This window comes from Poecilia latipinna, unplaced genomic scaffold (assembly GCF_001443285.1).
Source record: "Poecilia latipinna isolate Pla-1442-1.1 unplaced genomic scaffold, P_latipinna-1.0 Scaffold1047, whole genome shotgun sequence".
NCBI lineage: Eukaryota > Metazoa > Chordata > Actinopteri > Cyprinodontiformes > Poeciliidae > Poecilia > Poecilia latipinna.
Window position 1 is genome coordinate 115,685 of NW_015113663.1, and position 21,360 is coordinate 137,044.

The 21,360-nt window shown below is 38.3% G+C and overlaps 2 protein-coding genes across 3 annotated transcripts in view; one reads left to right on the plus strand and one right to left on the minus strand.

Annotated features, from left to right (window-relative positions):
• Positions 1-14,066, plus strand: part of ano9b (anoctamin 9b) — a 29,945-nt gene extending 15,879 nt beyond the window's left edge. For both annotated transcript variants that reach the window (XM_015051490.1, XM_015051491.1), the window contains exons 5-24: positions 1,275-1,324; positions 1,494-1,552; positions 1,770-1,849; positions 2,932-3,066; positions 3,231-3,324; positions 4,359-4,419; positions 4,497-4,579; positions 6,304-6,408; positions 7,840-8,004; positions 10,591-10,627; positions 10,729-10,840; positions 11,008-11,062; positions 11,149-11,246; positions 11,330-11,526; positions 11,794-11,946; positions 12,124-12,268; positions 12,354-12,464; positions 12,550-12,640; positions 12,746-12,858; positions 13,635-14,066. In XM_015051490.1, the coding sequence (XP_014906976.1) occupies positions 1,275-1,324; positions 1,494-1,552; positions 1,770-1,849; positions 2,932-3,066; positions 3,231-3,324; positions 4,359-4,419; positions 4,497-4,579; positions 6,304-6,408; positions 7,840-8,004; positions 10,591-10,627; positions 10,729-10,840; positions 11,008-11,062; positions 11,149-11,246; positions 11,330-11,526; positions 11,794-11,946; positions 12,124-12,268; positions 12,354-12,464; positions 12,550-12,640; positions 12,746-12,858; positions 13,635-13,674 (1,984 nt within the window). In that variant the 3' untranslated portion in view covers positions 13,675-14,066. The remainder of the gene's footprint in view (positions 1-1,274; positions 1,325-1,493; positions 1,553-1,769; positions 1,850-2,931; positions 3,067-3,230; positions 3,325-4,358; positions 4,420-4,496; positions 4,580-6,303; positions 6,409-7,839; positions 8,005-10,590; positions 10,628-10,728; positions 10,841-11,007; positions 11,063-11,148; positions 11,247-11,329; positions 11,527-11,793; positions 11,947-12,123; positions 12,269-12,353; positions 12,465-12,549; positions 12,641-12,745; positions 12,859-13,634) is intronic.
• A 1,228-nt stretch (positions 14,067-15,294) lies between these two features.
• The window catches only part of pkp3b (plakophilin 3b), a 28,589-nt gene continuing 22,523 nt past the window's right edge, over positions 15,295-21,360 (minus strand). The window contains exons 9-13 of the mRNA XM_015051473.1: positions 21,134-21,304; positions 19,760-19,913; positions 19,454-19,649; positions 19,110-19,197; positions 15,295-17,480 (exon numbers count right to left, since the gene is read on the minus strand). Coding sequence (XP_014906959.1) covers positions 17,439-17,480; positions 19,110-19,197; positions 19,454-19,649; positions 19,760-19,913; positions 21,134-21,304 — 651 coding nt within the window. The 3' untranslated portion in view covers positions 15,295-17,438. The remainder of the gene's footprint in view (positions 17,481-19,109; positions 19,198-19,453; positions 19,650-19,759; positions 19,914-21,133; positions 21,305-21,360) is intronic.

Genomic DNA, 21,360 nt, shown 5'->3' on the forward strand with positions numbered 1-21,360 from the left:
GTCAAAAGCACTGATTGTTGACATTATTTTTTCATGCGTAGCTGTCACTTCAGTGGACAGGAATATAAAAGCCATTTTATTGTGTATAAAGTGGATACTAGGGGATCATACAATACACTGGCCATCCACCCCAACTACTGGGCATCCACCCCAAGTATAAGAAAGTTTTTGTTAAATCCAATATGGCAGACAGATGGAAAAGCATGCAGACCAACTCAGGAGTATCCAGTCCCTCTTTCTACTGTAGAAAACTCTTGCAGGTAAAAAAGCATATTGTGACATCAAGTAACCCCTAAGGACAAATACTACTGATGTATTTTCGAAATAACAGCCTTGTATTTGGAGAAAATGACAATTGATCACCTGTCCGTACATGTGGATGTCATGCAACAGTGGCAATATTTTTTGAGAGGTATTGATATCATTACTCTGCTTATAGATCTAAAATGTGTACCATTTTTAGCAAGCATTTTGGCTTGCATTAGGCAATGTTTAGCGCCTAAACATTTAGGCGCTAAATGTTTTTAGAGCCTAAAAACATTTACTTATATTTTAGTTCTTAACTTCAAAATTTTGTAAGGAAAAAAATCAATTATTGCCATTAAGAAGTAAAGTTTTTATACTTTACTGGCCAATGGTAGCAGTAGTGACAGTGGAGATGAGGATGATGAAGAACCTATGATCACTGTGGTAAATCATAATGTTAAGAGACATGAAATAACTGAATATGCAGCACTTGACAGTATACAAACCAGCATGCATCCCAAAAAAGAAAATAAAATGTGGCCTTAACAGAACGGGAATTGAAGACATTTCCAGGAATGAGTATGGAATCATGTCAACCAAGCTGGGCTGCTGTAACCAATAGGAATTCAACTGTACAATAGCTGCCATTCAACCCAGAGCGAGCAGCACTAAGACAGTTTTAGGCCAAAATATTGCAGAATTAAATACATTTTCATGAAAATGCCACAATTTGCACAAAATCATAAACATAGCACACTTAAGAATTCATAAAATGTATCTGCAAGAAATAGTTGATTTGGGGTTTAGTTACTCCCTAAGCATGCATGTTTTTCATGCCTTATGTAAGGCTTAAATTTTGCTGTATGTTTTATATTTTTTGTTTCTTCTTATTATTGCCAATCTTTCTTATTAGTTTGAAACACTTTAAATTATTTTGTGTATAAATGGTGAAATGACCTTGCTGCTAGTAATGCTCAAATAACCTACTTTTGTTAGTGCTGAGTTCTTTTCTTTTCTGTGTTCCCCAGGATCCGAATTGTACATTTCATTCTCAATAACACTCGCATCCGCACAAACGGTGAGTGACTTTAAAATGGCTTTCTTTCTTTCCTCTTTTTTATATTTATGGAAGAATGGATTGAGATGTAAAAGTTTTTGCGTATGTGTAATACATTAATAATACAGAGTTTTGTGTACCAACACACTGGAAATCTTTTCACATTGTTTCACATTGTTAATATTTTCAGAGAACCTGGAGAAGCTGAAAATGGAGGGTGTATTTGAAACTATGTTCTGTCTTCATGAGGTGAGCAAACTTTTGACTGCTTCTTTCCATTATGGTTTAGTAAAACCAATGCAAGTATAAATACAAATGTGATGAAAAGGAGTGACTGCAAAGCCTTCAGCCTTCATCCACTTACTATTTTACTCATCTTTCTTTCTTTGAAGTAAAATGTGTTTCTGTAGTGAATGCGACTTTCTTGATGTTTTTAATTAATTTATTTTTATATGTCATGACTCAGAAAAAGGAGCAGAAGAATCTGCAAAAGACGTGGGCTCGATGGTCGGCTCTCTTTACACCACAACCATTCGATGAAATCAAGTCAGTTTCTTCCTCTTTGTCACAACTGCCATGTGACTGAAACTATTCAGTACTTTTCTTATGCTTTTGTGCCTCATTATTTTGAAACTTTTGACAATATTTATTCCACAGAAAATTAAAAGCAAAGTATGTCCTTAGGAGGCTCAGCCAGACACTTTCTACTGGGTAATGGGTGCTTTAATGGTATAAAGCTGCAGGCATTACTAAAACAACAGATGATAGCAGATACTAATCTCTAAATTATAAATTATATTTTCATTTTATCTGAAATTTATCTTTAAAGAGATGGTTTGCATCCTCACTAAGAGTTCATTAATTCATGTAAAATTACATTTAAAATTGTATTGTCCAGAAACATTGAACATATTTTGTTTTATTTAATCTTTTATTTGTATAGGTAAATCTTGCTGAAATATGAGGTCTCATGTTCAAGAATGTCCTGTTACATCCATACGTATACACATTAAAGCACACAACAGTCATTAAAACTCAATTAACCAGTTAACTATAAAATGCAACTAAAAATAACATCTTTAGTTCAGTCAATCTGCATTTTTACTTTAGAAATGCCATTTAATATAATCTTTTTGATGTCTACATCTGGTTTTAGACTAAGTCAAGAATAACTATTGATGACCAAATCTGTTTTATTAAACATGCTTGCTACCAACAAGCAAGAAATTACCCTACACTGTAAAACATTTGAGCCACATTTAGTTATGTCTACTATGTTCTACTCTTCAAGTCAAATGAATTTAGCGAGTTTTAGAGTTTGAACCTAAATGTGTGAGATTGTGTAAGATAAATTTACAATAGTGAGTTGTTTTAACTTTTTCTTTATTTGGTCATACCTCCCAAGAGTTGAATGAACTAGAGTTTTTAGGTTAGCACTAAAAACCAAAAGAAGAAAAAGAAAATAGTGGGGAACTCAGAAGACTGAACTATTGTGAACACAGTTAATAATTACTCATGGTGTACAACCCCTAATCAGCTTAATAACTCAAAACACCTCTAGTGGTTTCCTGAGCCTCTAAATGTGATGAGTTCAATGTGCCTTGATCATGTTTGCTCTGTTGATGCAGATCTTACTTTGGGGAGAAGGTGGCACTGTACTACCTGTGGTTGAACTGGTACACCATACTGCTGATTCCAGCTGCTGCTCTAGGTGCAGTCATCTTCCTTTATGGCCTGGCCTTTTTCAACACCAGCCCTCTAATGTAAGTCAGGAACATGCATAGAATTAAACTTCTGCTCTGAACTATATACATTTCACAGAGCAGCTTTTGAAGAGTTTCACATAAAACAAACTTTACATAAAAAATAAAATAATAAATGTTTATTATATTAATGCTTCCATTTTTGTGTGTGTACTTGTCCAAAGTAAGGAGGTCTGTGACTCTAATGTCACCATGTGTCCGAGCTGTGACAGGGTGTGTGAACCAAGACAGCTCTCAGAAACATGTACTTACGCTAAGGTGAGCATGACAATTTACTGGTCATCAGTTAGGAAATGGCAGAAATGCCAGCAAAGAAACTAGAACGTTTTGGAAGAACTAAATAATAAATTAGTAAATGTGTACAGACATAACATTGTCTTTTTTTTGGTGGAAAATCAACATATTGGAAAAAGAGTTATTTAATTTGTCTTAATTTTAATTTATTGTTTTTTTGAGATGACTGGTGGATTTCTGCTGAACAGTACCAAAAAGAACATGTAACTTCTAACAAAAGGGAAATGTGGAATTTATTGACCTTATAAAGCAATGTGCTTTTTTTCCATTTCCTGAAAAGTAAATTTTTTGAGAACATTTCTGTCCAACAGCAGCAATATGCAAATGGACCATGAAAGACTAAGAACACAATTCAAACTGTGAAGCATGGAGGTGGCAGCATCATGATGTGTGGGCATTGTGCTGCAGTAGAGATTGAGGAGAGAATGTAATATAACATTCTTTCTGTCAAGACATTCGCTAGGCAGCTAAAGTTTGGGTTCCAAGTGACTCTGAGTATAACGCCATGTTGATTATAAAGTACTTTAAGGACAGTAAAGTTGATGCTTTGGAGTTACCATCACAGAACCATGATATGTATTACAAGATGAGAAGTAAATGTAAGTAAATCACTGAATTTGAAGACAGTAAAAAAGCATTTATATCATTATGCTTACATTTTGGAAGTTGACATAATTTTTAGAATCCTAACTGGCCTAGCCCCCCTTCCATACCTCCCAAAAGAAGTAATGTAGTCCTAGTTAATGAGGGACAAGAAATATTTTGTCTTCTGTTCAGAGCAGTGCTGATGCACACTGAAGTTGAACTTAATTTTTCTTACTTGTTTATTACGATGTTATCCAAACAAATCCAGTTTGAACTTACCTGGTAACAGCATGTAATAATGTGGACCTAATCAGAACTGTACATGCAAATGTTAAAGCATACTGGTCAATTTGTGTTAGAAATAAAAAAAAGTCATGTTTATGTGTTTTTTCTTCTTCTTCTTCCCCCCACAGGTCAGCCATTTGTTTGACAACGAGGGAACTGTTGCATTTGCTATGTTCATGGCAATCTGGGGTAAGTCTCTGATTTAATCACTGTTGCTGCTTTGCTGGTGTTCTGGGTAATTTTGACACTTTCCTTCTTTGTTTCAGCCACAGCTTTCCTGGAGTTTTGGAAGAGACACAGAGCCAGATATGTCTCAAAATGGAAGGTCTATGACTGGTGTGAAGAAGAGGTACAGTTTTTCTTCAACGTCAGTCCCAACAATATGATGCCCTTTACTGTGTTTGTTTTTAATCTTTAGGTAATAATTGACGGGACTTTTCCCTGATTCATTCAGATATCTATCTGAATATGCCATTCAGATAGAATAAACCTAAATCATGAACACAACAGAACCGAGTTTTGTTCTATTGTATTCTGTTCTGTTATTCTGATGGCTTTGATAGCTGTCTTAATGGAGATCACTGATTCATTTACTTCACGCTCTAAGTTTCTCCAGTTTAATTCCATCATCTTGGCTGGTGTTTAATACTGGAAACTCATGATGTGTTTTGTTTACATTTGGAAGTCAGAGTTCCCAAAGTTGAATGGTGTAAAATATGTATTATCATTTCTGTTACATAAACATTTAGATATTGCCCACATAATTCTGTACAGTATCTGTTAATGAACATGTCCCTTTTTATGTTTGAAGGTATAATACAGAGAGAAATACAATACTAACAGTTCTCTAACTTGCAACTAGAACGCTCTCAGCTAAATTATGAAATCATTCACAGATCTGAGCTGTGACTTCAAAGGCAAAACAAATAATCCTTCATCACAGTTGGGTCAAATTTGGGAATAACTATCCTGAAGATTTTACTGGTCAACTGATACTCTGACTGTCCTTAATCTACATTTTCTCTGGATTAATTCATTTATAGATTGATGTATTTTAATGTGCATTCTTATTATTTTATGTACAGTATGTATATATTTATTTTATATGTTTATTTTATATTTAGTCATATTTAAATCACATACAATATCACACTTATAAATTTTATATTGCATATGGTTATATTTGTATTTACCAATCTTTAACACTTTGGATGTAGTAGCTGTCAGCAAATAAGCAATTTCCCCTTGGAGATCAGTACAGCCTATTCTATTCTATTCTATTCTATTCTATTCTATTCTATTCTATTATATTCTAACACAACTGGCCCCTCGATTCTCATCTCCCTTCAGTGCTCAGATTGGGTGTTCTTCAATTAAGCTTTATTTTTCTGGTAGAATTTCAACGTAGTCAATCAGTGAACAGGAGTCAACTGATACTCTGACTGTCCTTAATCTAAGTTGATTTCTAAGGAGTTGATTTCCTGCATTGTTTAAGAATGGTAAATCTGCCTGTAGTTTTAGCAATTGCAGCGGCTGAGGTGAATCAAGCCGTTTAATCCCTTTTTGCCATGCCTCCATATATTGAGCGATTAGTTGGAGCAAGAGGAATGTTGAAAACATTTCATTGCTGCCAAAGATGTTGTTTGCCTTGGGACTTTACTCTTAGCAGTGGAGGGTGGTTGTTTACAGACCACACAATTTCTGGTTAGTGTTGTAGCCCAGCTTCCTTCACGGTCAAGCTGGCACATATGTTACAGCCAAACATTAGTGATTGGATAAATTCAGATTCAATCATTTCAAACTTCAGCAGAGTCCACGACTTCAGGAAGCAATCATTTCTCAACAGCCGAGAGTCCAGACCCTCTGGGCGAAGCATATCATGGAATAAAGGGGCTGCATTTAACCAGGCTAAAAAAACAAATCTTATACTTCTAAACTATGTTCTCAAGTCATGTGAAAAATGATTAATATACTACAGAATATGTTTTCACAGTGGAACTCTATTTGTGTTGAATCAAACCAAAATTTTCTATGAAATTTCAAGTGTGTGTGTTTTTGTCTGTGTATCAACAGGAAGAACTGATCATGGAAATAGTCAATGATGTAGAGTGTAAGCCCAAAGAGTTCAAACACTCATACTTTCAAAGCACTCTGGTCCTCATCTTATTTACAGCCATGGTAAGACGCACACACACACACACACACACACACACACACACACACACACACACACACAGAGAGACAGACAGACAGAGGTTATGTTTCTCTATCTTCTCTATCAGTAGGTGCATTGACTTCCATTATTTTCTATAGCCTGGCCCTAACTCTAACCTAAACTCAATCCACACCTTAGCCCTAAACCTAACTCCTACCACTCGGACTTCTCATCTCCAGGCTGTTGTCCCCACAAAGAGCAGTGGGTCCCCACAATGTAATATGTGTTAGGAAACTGGTCTTTATCAGTGTCAATTTTTTACCTGGAATGATAACACTGCCATGGTGCAATGTTGTCTCAGAGAAGTGAAACTAAAAGCATCTGTCATGTGATTCTGGTGTAGGAGGCGTTGGCGTCAGAAATGTGTCTAAAGGTTGAAACGTCACTGGGAGGAGATTGACACAGAACAGTGACAGCTCAGTTTCACAGCTACTGTTTATGTTTGCTGCTCCTTCAAGGCATCACTAACAACTATTTTAAAGCAAGTTAAAGATAATTTTAAGTATTTGGTTCTTTGCGAATTATATAAAAAGAAATTGATTGCTTACAAATTAAATTACAGGCTTTCCAAATTCATTAAAAAAATATACATTTATATAAAATATTTTTGGAAAAAGGCTAGATTTGCTGTTTTTCACCTCCTTTTTATTGGGCTCTATTTTATAACTTTATTTGCAATATAACCTTAGACAGCTTATTTACTGTTTTTTATGGTTAATGAAGGGTTTTCTTGACAGCCAAGCCGTTTCTAGCCAATAAAAACTCCTTTCAACTCCTGGAACAACAGGAACCAGTCCTGGTTGTTCTGGAATTCTTGGGGTGAAGCTTTGTTATAGTTGCGCAAACTTTCAAACTTTCACTTCTGTGGCCTCAGAAAGTGAAAACTGCAGATTACCAAACAGAGCAATGATTGAGGTCAACAATTTGAAATCAAATTTTGTTTATTCCATTTATCTTCCAGAGCATAAATCAAAATAAGTGTACAGCTAGGTGTTTAAGCCTGACTAATATCGCAGGTTTCTGTTTTTGTTCTAACTGAATTCCTTTAAACCCAGTCATTACATGTGACTGTTGGGTTTTAAGGTTTCATTTCAGTTCTGGTCACCTTTTTTATGCAGCACCAGCTAATAGCAAACAGCACTTCACAAGACAGACAGACAGACCGATCGATTTATCTATCTGTCTGTCTGTCTAAAAATCTCTTTTTTGAGAAGACATTAATGATGTGCATGAATAAAGCTAATGCTGATGTATTATTTATATTTTTTGTTTACCTTATTTTCATTCATTATCAACACTCAAAGAGCAGTTTTGAGAGATGCAGTGTTATACTTGTTTGAAGGAAAAAGGCTACATGCGCTTGTGATTCCATTAATTGTGTTTGTGTGTTGCAGTTGATGGTGATCATCGGTATTACTCATGCTCTTGTGGTGTTTCGAGTGATGACTGCCTCCTGGTTTTCGAGAAGCGAGTCGGATTTTCTAGAAGAAAAAGCCAACATGTTAGCTATGCTGCTGGGAGCAGTGCTGCACTATGTCACCATTCAGATCATGAACCGGGTATGTTTATTCAAATTCTAATTTTAAAAATAACACATCATGTCCTGATTGAAAAACATGCAGGAACAGGTAAAAGGGTTTTTAACTCAAGAAAAACACAGTAAGAAGCTATTATTAACAAACAGATGACTAAAGATCAGATTTGAGTTGAACCTTTGCTGGAGTGGCCAGTCTCCTAAAATTACTCCAAAACCATATCTGGACTCACCAGGAGGTCACAGAAACCCCAGAGCAACAACTAAAGTGCTGCTGGCCTCACCTGCTTCAACTTTGGTCAGTGTTCATGACTCACCAATAAGAAACAGATGAGGAAAAATTTGATTCAATATCCATCCATTTTCTTTACATCCTTGTCCCTTAGTGGGGCTGGGAGGGGTGCTGGTGCCTATCTCCAGCTAACATTCCGGGCAAGAGGCAGGGTACACACTGGACAGGTCGCCAGTCTGTCGCAGGTCAACACAGAGACACACACACACACACACACACACACACACACACACACACACACACACGCACACACACACACACACACACTTGGAGAGGGACAGTTAACCTGATAGTCATGTTTTTGGACTGTGGGAGGAAGCCGGAGTACCCGGAGAAAACCCACGCATGCACAGGGAGAACATGCAAACTCCATGCAGAAAGACCGGGACCGGGAATCGAACCCATAACCTTCTTACTGCAAGGCACCACTGTGCAGCCCTCGATTCAATATACTTTATTAAATTAAATTTAACAACATAAGTTGTTCCAAGGCCAAAAAGAAAAAAAACAGCGACTGACTTTTTTTTTCTAATTAGTGATTATTTATGTTTTTCTCCTCTGTCTGTCTTGCTTCCTGAGCCATATAAAGAGCCTGAGGCAAGTTAATGTTATCAAATATTGAGGAAAGCTTTTCAGCCTTCCAACACTACCATCTTATGACTAAAATATGCAACTTCACACAACAATGAATTGCATAAACAAAAAAGCACAAATAACATAAAACTACTTTAAATTTGAGTGCAGCATACACAGGTAAGGCCCCTCTTAATGTCTTTTAGCATTAATTCCCCACTCACATTTGACAAAATGAGTGGGGAAATAGCATTCAATATTTCCTACTGAGTTACATACACTCACCGACCATTTTATTAGGTACACCTTACTAGTACTGGGTTGGATCCTTTTTTGCCTTTAGAACTGCCTTAGTCCTTTGTGGCATAGATTCAACGAGATACCGGAAACATTCCTCAGAGTCTGGTCTATATTGACATAATAACATCACACAGTTGCTGCAGATATGTTGGCTGCACATCCATGATAAGAATCTCCCATTCCACCACATCCCAAAGGTGTTCTATTGGATTGAGATCTGGTGACTGTGGAGGCCATTTAAGTACAGAGAAACCAGTAAACTCTGTTCAGGAAACTAGTCTGAGATAATTCGCGCTTTATGATATGGATATGTTAATCCTGCTGGAAGTAGCCATCAGAAGATGGGTACACTGTGGTCGTAAAGGGATGGACATGGTCAGCAACAATACTCAGGTAAGCTGTGGTGTAGACATGATGCTCAGTTGGTACTAATGGGCCCAAAGTGTGCCAGGGAAATATCCCCCACACCATTGCACCACCACCACCAGTCTGAACTGTTGATACAAGGCAGGATGGATCCATGCTGGCATGTTGTTGACGCCAAATCCATCCGAATGTCGCAGCAGACATCCGAGACAACATTTTTCTAATCTTCTATTGTCCAATTTTGGTGAGCCTTTGGGAATTGTAGCCTCAGTTTCCTGTTGTCAGCTGACAGGACTGGTACACGGTGTGGTCTTCTGCTGCTGTAGCCCATCCGCCTCAAGGTTTGACGTGTTGTGTATTCAGAGATGCTCTTCTGCATACGTCGGTTGTAATGAGTGGTTATTTGAGTTACTGTTGCCAGATTGGTTCTATCAGCTGGAACCAGTCTGGCCATTTTCCTCTGACCTCTGGCATCAACAAGGCATTTGCACAGAACTGCCACTCACTAGATATTTTCTCTTTTTTGGACCATTCTCTGTAAACTCCATAGATCGTTGTGCACGGAAATCCCAGTAGATCAGCAGTTTCTGAAATACTCAGATCCAGCCCGTCTGGCATGGCAGTTCATTCAAAGTCACTTAAATCACCTTTCTTCTCTGTTCTGATTCTCGGTTTAAACCTCACCAGATCTTGGCCATGTCTGCATGTCTAAAAGCATTGAGTTGCTGCCATGTGATTGACTGATTCAACATTTGTGTTAATGAGCAGTTGGACACGTGTATCTAATAAAGTGGCCGTGAGTTTACATATTTCATGGTTAGCTGAGATACTTTAAAATTAATATCAATGAAACCAGAAAAAAAATCCCTGAAACTATAATTCTTCCATTGTTTTTGTCTTTCTAAAATTGACAGGAGGCAATAAGCATGAAAGTCTCTTAATGAACAGAACAGGAGTACATTTGTTTTAAAAGCTTAAAAAAAAATCATTTATTTGTCCTTGTGCATTGTCCTGATCGTGCTCAACAACATCATTATTCTATCATCTCTCATGTCAATCTAACTGTAATTTGGTTTGCAGGTGAACAGATGGGTGTCCCTAAAACTCTGTGATCTAGGTGAGAGCACCTGAGTCCTGGTCAGGATGGAACATTTCTTTCATTAAGTTTTAAACCAGATCATCTGATTCTGAATGCTTTCTTCTGTCTGCATTACTCAGAGAAGCTGAACTCACTCGCTGCCAAAGAGAGAAGCTTCACAGTTAAAATGTTTACCTTTCAGTTCTTCACCCTCTTCTCCTCTCTCTTCTATGTGGCTTTTTTCCTGGGCAGGTATGTATCTGCTGGAATACCATGCAAGTCCAAAACACAACACATAGCTTTGTACTCCCTGTGTAGTTTTTGATTCTGATCAAAGCACGGTGATATGTTTTGAATAAACCAAATGGTTCCAGTTTACCAACAAGTGAGTATAATAAATGTTTCTTGGTTTGTGTCAGGATAAACGGCCATCCTACAAACTATGTGCGTCTACTTGGGTTTAGACTGGAAGAGGTGAGATCACTTCATGGTTTCTGCAGAGCTGTCATTCTGCAACAGCATGGTAAATAGTAAACCCTGATGTGTCGTTTGTGTTGCAGTGCCATCCGAGTGGTTGTTTAACAGACCTTTTTATCCAAATGGCGGTGATTATGCTGCTCAAACAGACTCTCAACAACATCTTTGAGATCCTTGTGCCGTAAGTGAGATGTTTTGTTTTGACTTTGCATGTTGCATTCAGGTAACCTACAGGAACCAACAGTGGATCTAATCCTCTTGCAGCTGGGCCAGGAACTTTTTGAGAAAAAAAACTGCAAGGCGGCTGAAGAGAGAGTGTGGCAAATGCTACAGGAAGTTTTGTCGTGAAAAGCAGGGTCGTGTTGAAGCATGTGATATTTGCAAAAGACGGGACTGGCTGAGAAACTATCACCTGGGTAACACGGATGCCTTCAGCCTGTTTAATGAGTTTCTGGAAATGGGTAGGTCTATGTCACTGTAACTACAAATATTACAGCCATGAAAATGAGGGAGAAAGAATCACGAGAGGGATTTATACTTGTTTCTCTCACGCTGCAGTTTGAAATTAGCATAACATTAAATGCTGCTCAAAGTCACACATGGAGGAAAGAGCTAATTAATAAATTAAAATAACAAGGACTGACGTGGTGTGGTTTTTGTTTTCAGCTTTTAGAACTGCAGGTTGCTGTTTTGTTTGCATGTTGCCCACTGCTCTCTGTGCTCCTCAGTGATCCAGTTCAGCTTCACCACCACATTTGTGGCTGCATTCCCTCTGGCGCCCCTTCTGGCTCTTATGAATAACATCATTGAGATTCGCCTGGATGCCATCAAAATGGTCCGCTACGAGCAGCGCCTTATTCCCAGGAAGACCAATGACATTGGTAAGTCATGGAAAACAAGCATTTCATGGTCTTTTATGTTGTTTTAAACCCAGAAAGCCTATTTTTAGAAAAGAGCCACAGAAAGAGCACTTTCTGCCACTTAGTGCAATAGATACAACACAGAAACAGGAGTTTGTATGTAACTGCTGTATTTGAGGATTATTTTGTTGTCTGCAGGAATATGGACGGAAGTGTTGGAAGCTGTTGGTGTATTTGCTGTGATCATTAATGGCTTGGTCATTGGCATCTCATCTGACTTTATTCCTCGTCTGGTTTACCATTACCATTATGGCCCATGTGCCAAAGGCATCAACTCGACACAGTCAGTCATGTCTCCAGCTTAAAGCTCTGACATCATGTTAGCACTGAGTTATGTTCTGTCCTCATGATGTTTTTCTTATTTGCAGCTGTATGCAAGGCTACATTAATGACACTCTGTCTGTAGCCTTCATGAAGACCAACATCAAAGATGAATATATGCTGAAAACAAACGATTATGCTAACGTCACTCAGTGCAGGTGAGAGAACTAAATGACTGGTTTGTGTTCACACATGTAGTGTTCCTTCATAGACGTGTCAACCAGGTCCAACTGTTGTTTACAGCTACAGAGACTACAGGAATCAAGACTACTCTCTGACCTCTCAGTTTTGGTTTGTCCTGGCTATACGCTTTGCGTTCATCATTCTCTTTGAGGTTTGTTCCTGGAATATTGCAAACATTTTTAAAATTAAAATTAGAAAAATAACTGAATTTGATTGTCTTACATCATTTTGTCTTGCGTGTGTTTTCTGCCCGCAGCATGTAGTGGTGGTGTGCAAGTTTATCGCTGCCTGGTTCGTCCCAGAAAAACCTGTCAGGGTTAAGAATAGTCGCTTGCATGATAAAATGGAACGACTCAAGAGTGAATTGAAGTGAGTCAAATGGAATAAACATAAGTCAACTCACTAAAACACATTTTGAATTCACCCTCTTGTGAAAAGTCCATGTTGTTGTTAATGTAGTTTTTCCGCTCCAACATTATGTCACACATTGTTTGACTTTGAGTTTGGTGTGGTTGACTGGAGTTCAGTGAAGTATGATTACATGATGCCACTCCAACCTGTGTTGTACCTTTGTGATCATAATGTGATGTAATTCACTTTTACCTGCTGGCTCCATTTCAGTGTATTACTGTGGTGTCAGTTTATAATTAATGTGTTCTCAAGACACATTACCAGACAAGTAGTACTGTTATAATACAGACAGCAGTGTTTCCCTACCGTTATCCAATTCATTTTAATAGCCAATCTAAATAATGCATCGTGAGCTGTTTCCATCTCTACTTTCGGTTCTCTCTTAGGCTATGTTTATAGATAATGAATTGAGGCATGAGGGTGTGCCTGTATGTTATGCTACCTGGTCGTCCACCTCAGAATTTCTGCAGGGATCTCGCGCCACCTTTCACTCAAACTGGATGAATGGGAAGGTGCTCTTGCAGAACAGGTTTGCCTGTGAAAGCATTTATATGATTCCTCTATGAGGGTGTATTTTCACAAAATACTGCACCAACCTACACATCGAGAATTCAGTGAATTGAGTTTTTGTTTTAAATAGAGAAAAAACAAATTTATACAAAATTTCACATGCATGAAAGCAGTTCATCCAGATTTTAATTTTATTATGTGTGTTTTGTCTGTTTTCTTTTCAGTGACAGGAAACTTGGACGTCCCATATCAACCGAAGTGTGACCTTAGCTGACCTCCAATCTGTTTCCACTGAAAGGCGCTGAAATGGAAAAAAATGAATTTATGCTTTTTATTAATCTGCGCCTACTGTTGTAACTCAAAATAATGTGAGATATTTGTTCAAGAATATTGTTGAAAGTAGCAGCAGGTTTGGTTTTATTTTGAAATGTAACTAATGTGTTATTGAATGTCAGTCATTTACTGCTGAATGATGCACTGTGGAACATTTAGCTGCTTCATTCCTAAACTTGTTTCATTGTTGCTCTTATTGTAGGAAAAAGCAGATAACAGCTTACTGTTGTTAAATAAACGTGCAGTGAACCAGACTGTTGCACATTTTCATCTCAAGGTTTCTGTCTAAACAAGCAAGTAAATAAAACAGCCGAGAAGAGAAATGTGGAGTCATCTCTTCTTTGATTGGTGTCCAGCAATTAAACATGTCCTCCACATAACTGAACTCTGCTCTCAGGCTCTTCTCGTGTTAGCTGTATTGTCACTCCTTTTGTAGCTGACAAATTAATGACAATATGTGAATATATTCAAATACTGAATGAATGAATGAATGAATGGGAGATGTTTATACTAAAGCTAGGAATCTCCATGTAGTTAGGCTGGAAGAAGGCTGCAATGAATTCAGAAACTGGATTGCATCACTTCCTTCACTCTAAAATAAATTATCCCATTTTGGAGAAAACAAACACCTGAAACAGGTTTTCTAAAAATAGTAACAGTGTTTAGGAAATCTGGGTTGTTTTTTTTGTTCCGGAGGGAGAATCAAATCCAATTCTGAATATGTGTCACCATAGTAACAGCCTCTGCACAGATAAGTAGTTCATTGATCAAAATCCAGAGTTTCCGCTGATCTCTGGCTGTGTGAAGCAAGCTCTCCAATAATTGTTGCTTTTGAATTGAATTAAATTTAAAGATACCTTAAAAATATCAAAACTAAATTCCATCCATCCATTTTCTGTACACCCTTGTCCCTAGTGGGGTCGGGAGGAGTGCTGGTGCCTATCGCCAGCGAACGTTCCGGGCAAGAGGCAGGGTACAGCCTGGACAGGTTGCCAGTCTGTCGCAGTCAAAGGGAAATTAAATGTTGCAAATCAATCTACTCTAGTTTACTGTAGCTCCTGAAGGCTGTGGGCAGCAGGGGTCTCCTCAGGATGCTGCTCATGATTCAGTCCCTCCTGGCACAACAAGCTGAGGTCAGTGAGTCTCTGAGCATCATGTGGATCATCTAAGGGTCAGAGGATCCTCCTGGATGACAGGAATATGACGCTACGATGAGAGTGGAAAGGAATTCAACTAAGGCTTGCATTAAGATTTAAAAACTTCTCACAAAGCCTATGTTCTCTTTTTCTTTTTTTTCCCATTTGATTCCCTTTTATGTTATCTTGGAAGAGCATTGGTCTGTTTTTGAAAAGAACAGGTTTCTGCTGTTTTAAGGAAATTCTTTCGTTGTTTTTCTTCTAACATTCACAAAAAAACGTACATCTGACTGAAAACAAAAGGTTTAAAGGTAAGCAGATCAAATGGTTTTCAAACAAAAATAAAACGAATAGGTAAATGTGCAGTAAGCTATTTATATTCAAACAACACAGATAAAAACAGTAAAAACCCATAAACAATTCATCAACCTTTATTAAAATTATTATTTTTACTGTTTCTAAACTTCACTACATTGGAAATTGCTACATGATCAAACCAGTTTAACAGGAACAGCTGAATTGTTGAACAGGTGACAGACAGTTACAATCATATCAGGTGAGATGATGTCAAACAGGATTAATAATTCAATTATGTAAAGGTACTTTGTATTATTTTACTTTTCAGTTTGTTTATTCAGCACAGAGAGAGTTCTATTAAACACGAACCACTCATTCATAGTACAGGTAGCGACACATTCACGCATTTCCTTGCTGAATTATTCGTGATAACACAAAAAGTTTGAATTGTGACAAAGTTACATAGAAGTTGGAGGCCTCAACATGTTTAATGTTAGACTGAACTACCTAAAAACACTGAATACTTAAAGTGAAAGTTGTTTTTACTGTCAGTCACATGATGTATAGTAGCGACTCATTTCAATGTTTCCAAATCAGAGCCTGCAGCTGTTTTTTTTTCTGCTTTTGGATGGACTTTTTAGTTCTTAATCTGGAGTAGGAGCTTTTACTGGTATATAATATTAGTGTCTGTAATGTAACTATTAATCAGAACTGATCAGTTGTCCCTGTAATCTAATCCCACCACAGGACAGTACTATTTGACTCAGAGGAAATATAGTAAATGCAAACGCATGAACTGTAATGTAGAGCTAACAAACACCAACCGTTACAGAGTCCAAAACCCAACCCAGTTATTGTTACTTTGTAGATTTCCTTACCAGCAATGAGCCGAGGGCTTTCTTGGGAACAAGTTTTCTGAAAATGCTGAGCAACAGTATTATTAGTAGCTAACAGCAGTAACTAACATTTCTATGTGATTTACTTTCAAACTTTAGCAACATATTCACAAAAGGGGGCACCATAATCCAAATAAACATTTCTTTTTATTGCAGATATGAGTAGGTTTTATACAAGGCAGCCATGTTGGATCTTGAGGTCAGATTTAGAAGCCTCTACTCTTAATGCATTTTTCAACTGTAAAAACTTCAACATAATAGAATGCATAAGTACACTGACTCCATGAATCAATCAATCATGTAGTTTGTTATGTTTGTAATGACAAAACACAAAAAAACAGAAAATAGTCCAAGTCCTGTTGTGTTTAAGAAATTCTGTCAACTTGGTGGAGCTTTAGCTTGTTATTAAAACTTGTGACAAGCGCTGGTTTAACCATGACTATTAACGTCAATGTGTTTCTTTTATATTCATTCATTTATATTATCTAACCGTTGTTGACATCAGGAGCTAAAATCCCAAAGTAAATGAAACAGTGACCCCCAGAGGTGAGACTGAAAATGACATGACGCACTGAGTGCTTGGCGGGATGTTACGTCTCCTCAGCATTCCTCTTTGAGACGGGAATCCAAAGGGAGGAACCTCATTGGCTCTTACCTCATCTTTCACACTGCTATGAGGAAATAGTGCAACAATGAAGTTGAAGTATGAAGACACTAAGTAAAGTGTTCAACACATACAAGTCATCAGAGTTCTGGAGCAATTCCATGTTAAATATCCAATTTGAACATATCTACCTACATACATGCCAAATCCAGCTGCAGATCTTCTCTGTTATCTTACTTCAAAAAAGACAAAAATGTACTCCTCAAAAAGGGGCAAAAATATTCATAAATAGTCTTGATAAATCTTTTAAAAACTACTGCATCTAGCAGGTTTCTTCTTCTCTGATGGGAGCTTGAGCAGAACGTTAGCTTCCAAAGAGAAGTGTGATAATGTGTAAAGCTTTCAATAGCCTCAACAATAAGAAACATTTGAAAGAAATGAGATGAATCAGAATTAGGTTTAAAATGTGTGTGCGCAACACCAACAGTTAAACGGGCAACTTGATTCACACACTAACAGGGCGCTGCAGTCGGTATGTCTTAACAACATTAAGTCTGAATCTATTCTGTCAGGGATAAACCATATGTTATGTCAGAATCAGTCTAAAATAAACCAGCTGCATGTGACTGTCAAAAACACAACGCAGGCATAAATCAGTCAAACAGTTCCAAATGGAGGAATAACAGCTCCTGTGTTTGGTTCTGGTCGGTCCGTTCGCCTCCTTCTCCTCACTGCAGAATTCACGCTGAGAGGAAACAGAGACTAGAAGTTGGAATCAACGAAGTTCTGTCGTGTAAATCCTCTCTGTCGAACACAAAGAAATAAAGCAAATACTTAAAATAATAAATTTGATGGAGCGACAGAGTTCCTCCTAAATATTGCAGAGATTATCGTTACCAAATGTTTGCTGAACACTCAGGCTGTTATATCCACAACAACACCAATGAAAGAAGATAAAACTAGAAAAACGTTATTTCACCACCCAGAAAATCCACCAGTCATCCAGCAGATTCCACATCATGGTTGGAATGGAGTCATTTTACATCTAGCTCTTTTTTTATGGCTTTAAATCATTTTGTTTATGTGAGTCAGAAGCCACATGAGGGAGCATTCGGCTCGGCTCATGTAGGTTTTGTTTGTTGTGCAAAGTTCAGTTTGTTGGTGGGCTGATTATACAGGAGAAAATTGGAGCTTACTGACTGCCAACGCCACCTCAGAGACAAACAGACAGACCCTCAGATGGATTCTGTACTCCTGCTGAGTCCAACGCACACAAATACTGCTGGGACATCATAACAGGAATGCTGAAATTAGGGATGATGTGAAGGATATTTGTATTTTGTTAATACATCTCCTGATTTTTTTTTAAAAAAGGGAAAAGCCCTGTTTTCAGCTGAAATGGCTCAACCTGATCTCCAACTTCATGACAAACTGAGAGCCAATCAGACATTTGCCAGAACAAAGGTAACCATTTAGTAACCAAACAATTCACAGAAATGTTTGATAGTACATTGCAGTGTCCAGAGGCCTTCACAACAAGAGTAGGGAGGAAGAAGATGGACCAATGGGAAGCTGAGGTCAAGCAGAAAAAAAAAGAGAAACCGATATGAGACGACGTGAAGCAGAAAACCATCTGGTGGAAGCAATTGGCCAACGCCCACACACACACACACACACACACACACACACACACACACACACACACACACACACACACACATCAGCTCAGTTTGGCCTGAAGTTCAGCTCCAACAATGCAGCAGCAGAGAAAACTATGTCTAACAAGAGAAACACAGACTGGTCTGCCTGATAGCTTTACTGACTAAATGAAATTAATTCCCACCCAAAACACTCCATCAAAAAAGAATAAAAAGCATAGAATGATACACAAACAAGCAACACATCCATATGCTTTCATAATTACACTTTAAACCAAACATTGACATAAAAAGTCACGGAAACATTTTTCCCAAAATCTGTGTCAATTCAGACTGAAAAAAGTTAATATACAAATAAACCTGATAAACTGATAAGATTATATCAGTAGCAGATCAGAAAAAACTATTTAAAAAAAGTTGAGAAAAAATATGATAAAACTGAAAAAACAAAAACAATTTATATTGTAGTGAGTCAGGAATAAAAAGCAGTGCACTAACTAAACTTGATGGACTGTTGCACTGAGTCAGCTTAAAACTGCAACTTTTATTGGTGCTTTCTGCCTCCAATGAGTGTCTTAATGAGGGGGTGTAAAATCTGTGGCTGCCACTCCACCCAAACCATCAAGACAGTAATTCTTTCAGTAGACCAGATTAAACTCCTTCTGCTTTTGTTTATAACTGAAACGGGAAAAACTGGAGTAAATTTCACAACTGAGCTCTGCAATCACTGAGAATCCACACTGTACTTCCCAAACAGGGTTCATATTGGACTCACCAGTTTGTAATCTCTGTGCAGCTTGTTGTACTGGAACATGTTGCAGAGCACGGTGGAGGCCGCCCTGGCAGCCCGGAGGCTCCCGGAGCTAAACAGAGACGACAGGCGGATCACAGTGAGGCAGTGAGGAGGGGGGCACACAGGTCAGACCGTCACCAGTAAACATTCATAAATGACATGATAAATTCTATTAAGACATCTCTCTGTGGGGTCAGTGGCCATATGGAATGCAGTAGCTTATAAACGGGAAACAGAGGCAGCCAATGAGGAAAGGTTCTGTTAGAATTGGAGGAATTAACTACAGCTGACCTTTGACCTTGATCTGCAGCAGCTGTCAGTCCTACCTGTTATCATGTGACGTCTTTATGCCCATCAGCTTAGGAAGACCATTGAAGTAGGCAATATCTCGGGCTGCTAAAGAACTGCAGGTGACCAGATGGTTCAGGGCCCCGCACATGTTGACCACCACCTCACTGGACGGGGTCTTCTCCAGGCCGTCAGCAGGCAGCCTGGACACCAGAGCGCTCACCATGATCTTAGCTGCCAACAGAAGAGCCAGTCAAAGAGTTTTATGTTTATTTAGAGAAATGATATGCAACATAAAGATGCTTTTTTTGATGGAGTTTCATTGCTCATTGCCGGCCCCTCACCCATGTGGTCTTTGTCTGTAGCGTGCCTGGTCAGGTTCCTGAGGAGGCCGGTCAGCGGCCTGAGGAGCATCTCATTGCTGCTGTCCAGCAGATCCAGCAGCATGGGGACCATCCTCTCCTGCTCACTCACCACACCGCTCAGCACCGCTGGCCACTGACACACACACACACACACACACACACACACACACACACACACACACACACACACACACACACACACACACACACAAACAACACTTCACTCTTCCAACCTGCTCTATTTACGCTTCATTTCCCCTCCATAGACATTTTATATGAAAAGAATTAAACCAGTTCAAGAAGTAAATATTTAAGTGAGATTATTTTGTTATATAAATGTTCACATGTTCTTTATTTAGATACTTGGTATGAGGGACTGCTGTAAAGTCAACGACTTGTCTGCTGTCGCTGCATCCAGGAGGAGCGAAAGGTGCAAGTCAGTAGTTGTTTCCATTACAAATGTGTAAATCTTTGTCTATATTCAGCTGATGTCAAAAAAACACAATTTCACAACTGCAGAGTTTCCACTAAGTAAGAAATAAATTAAAACCACATGACTGAACTTTTCTCCGCAATAAGACATTATAAATCATGGCAACAACAGATGTAAACAGTGACATAAGTTGTATTCATATCTCATGTCTCATTTCATGGTACTTGAACTTATCTATCAGCCAATCAAAGGAGACGTTGGAGTCTCTTCTCAGGTGTTGGCACGACAAGCCCCGCCTACTTGGGAGCGACTACATATGTGGCATTTTGGGAAAATGTAGTCAGTAATTTTACAGAAGAGTTATGGATTCAACATGTTGAATAACAACTATTTATGAACTGTGATGCTGAGAGCTCTGGTGGACATTGTCTGAAAAAACAAAAACAAACAATTTTCATACTACTACTTCCTGTCCTCTTCTTTGTCATTTTAACCAGTAACATTTGGCTGTTGATCATGTGACTCGTGATGCGAAGAAAGAGTTGTCAATAGAGTTTTGTAAAATACATTTGTTTCGATATGGCTGAAAAGCCACCTCATTCTATCACAATTTTTTTTTTTTTCAAAATTAGTGTTTCCATTAAGGGAATTCATAGAATATTTTGATGTTAATTTGTGCAGTTTTATAGCTAATGGAGTAGCAGTTAATGACTTGATGCAATCTGCTGGGTTTTCTTAGTTAGAAAACTTGTTAAACTAAATTAAATAATTAGTTGAGCCAAATGTACTGCTTGATAACCAGCATCAATCGGAATTGAACTGAAATGGTGCTTTTTTCTAAAGCGCCTTCAGATGACATTTGCTGTGAATTGGCGCTAGAGACATAAAGTGAATAGAATTGTTTGTCATTGTGAGCCTACCCGTCCTTCTCCAGATGTGATGTTCTGCAGGGCTCCAACAGCAGCTTCCACTGTAGCTGAGCTGCCTTCACTGTTCTGCAGGACCTGCTTGTAGAGGGCCACGCCCTTCGGGTGCCACAGCCACTCAGAGTCCTTGGGGTGTGACAGTCTTGGAAGATTCCTGTGTTGAAGCTGTAAAAAAAAACATCATTAGGTCACTTTGGACAATCTTCATCCACAGAGCACAT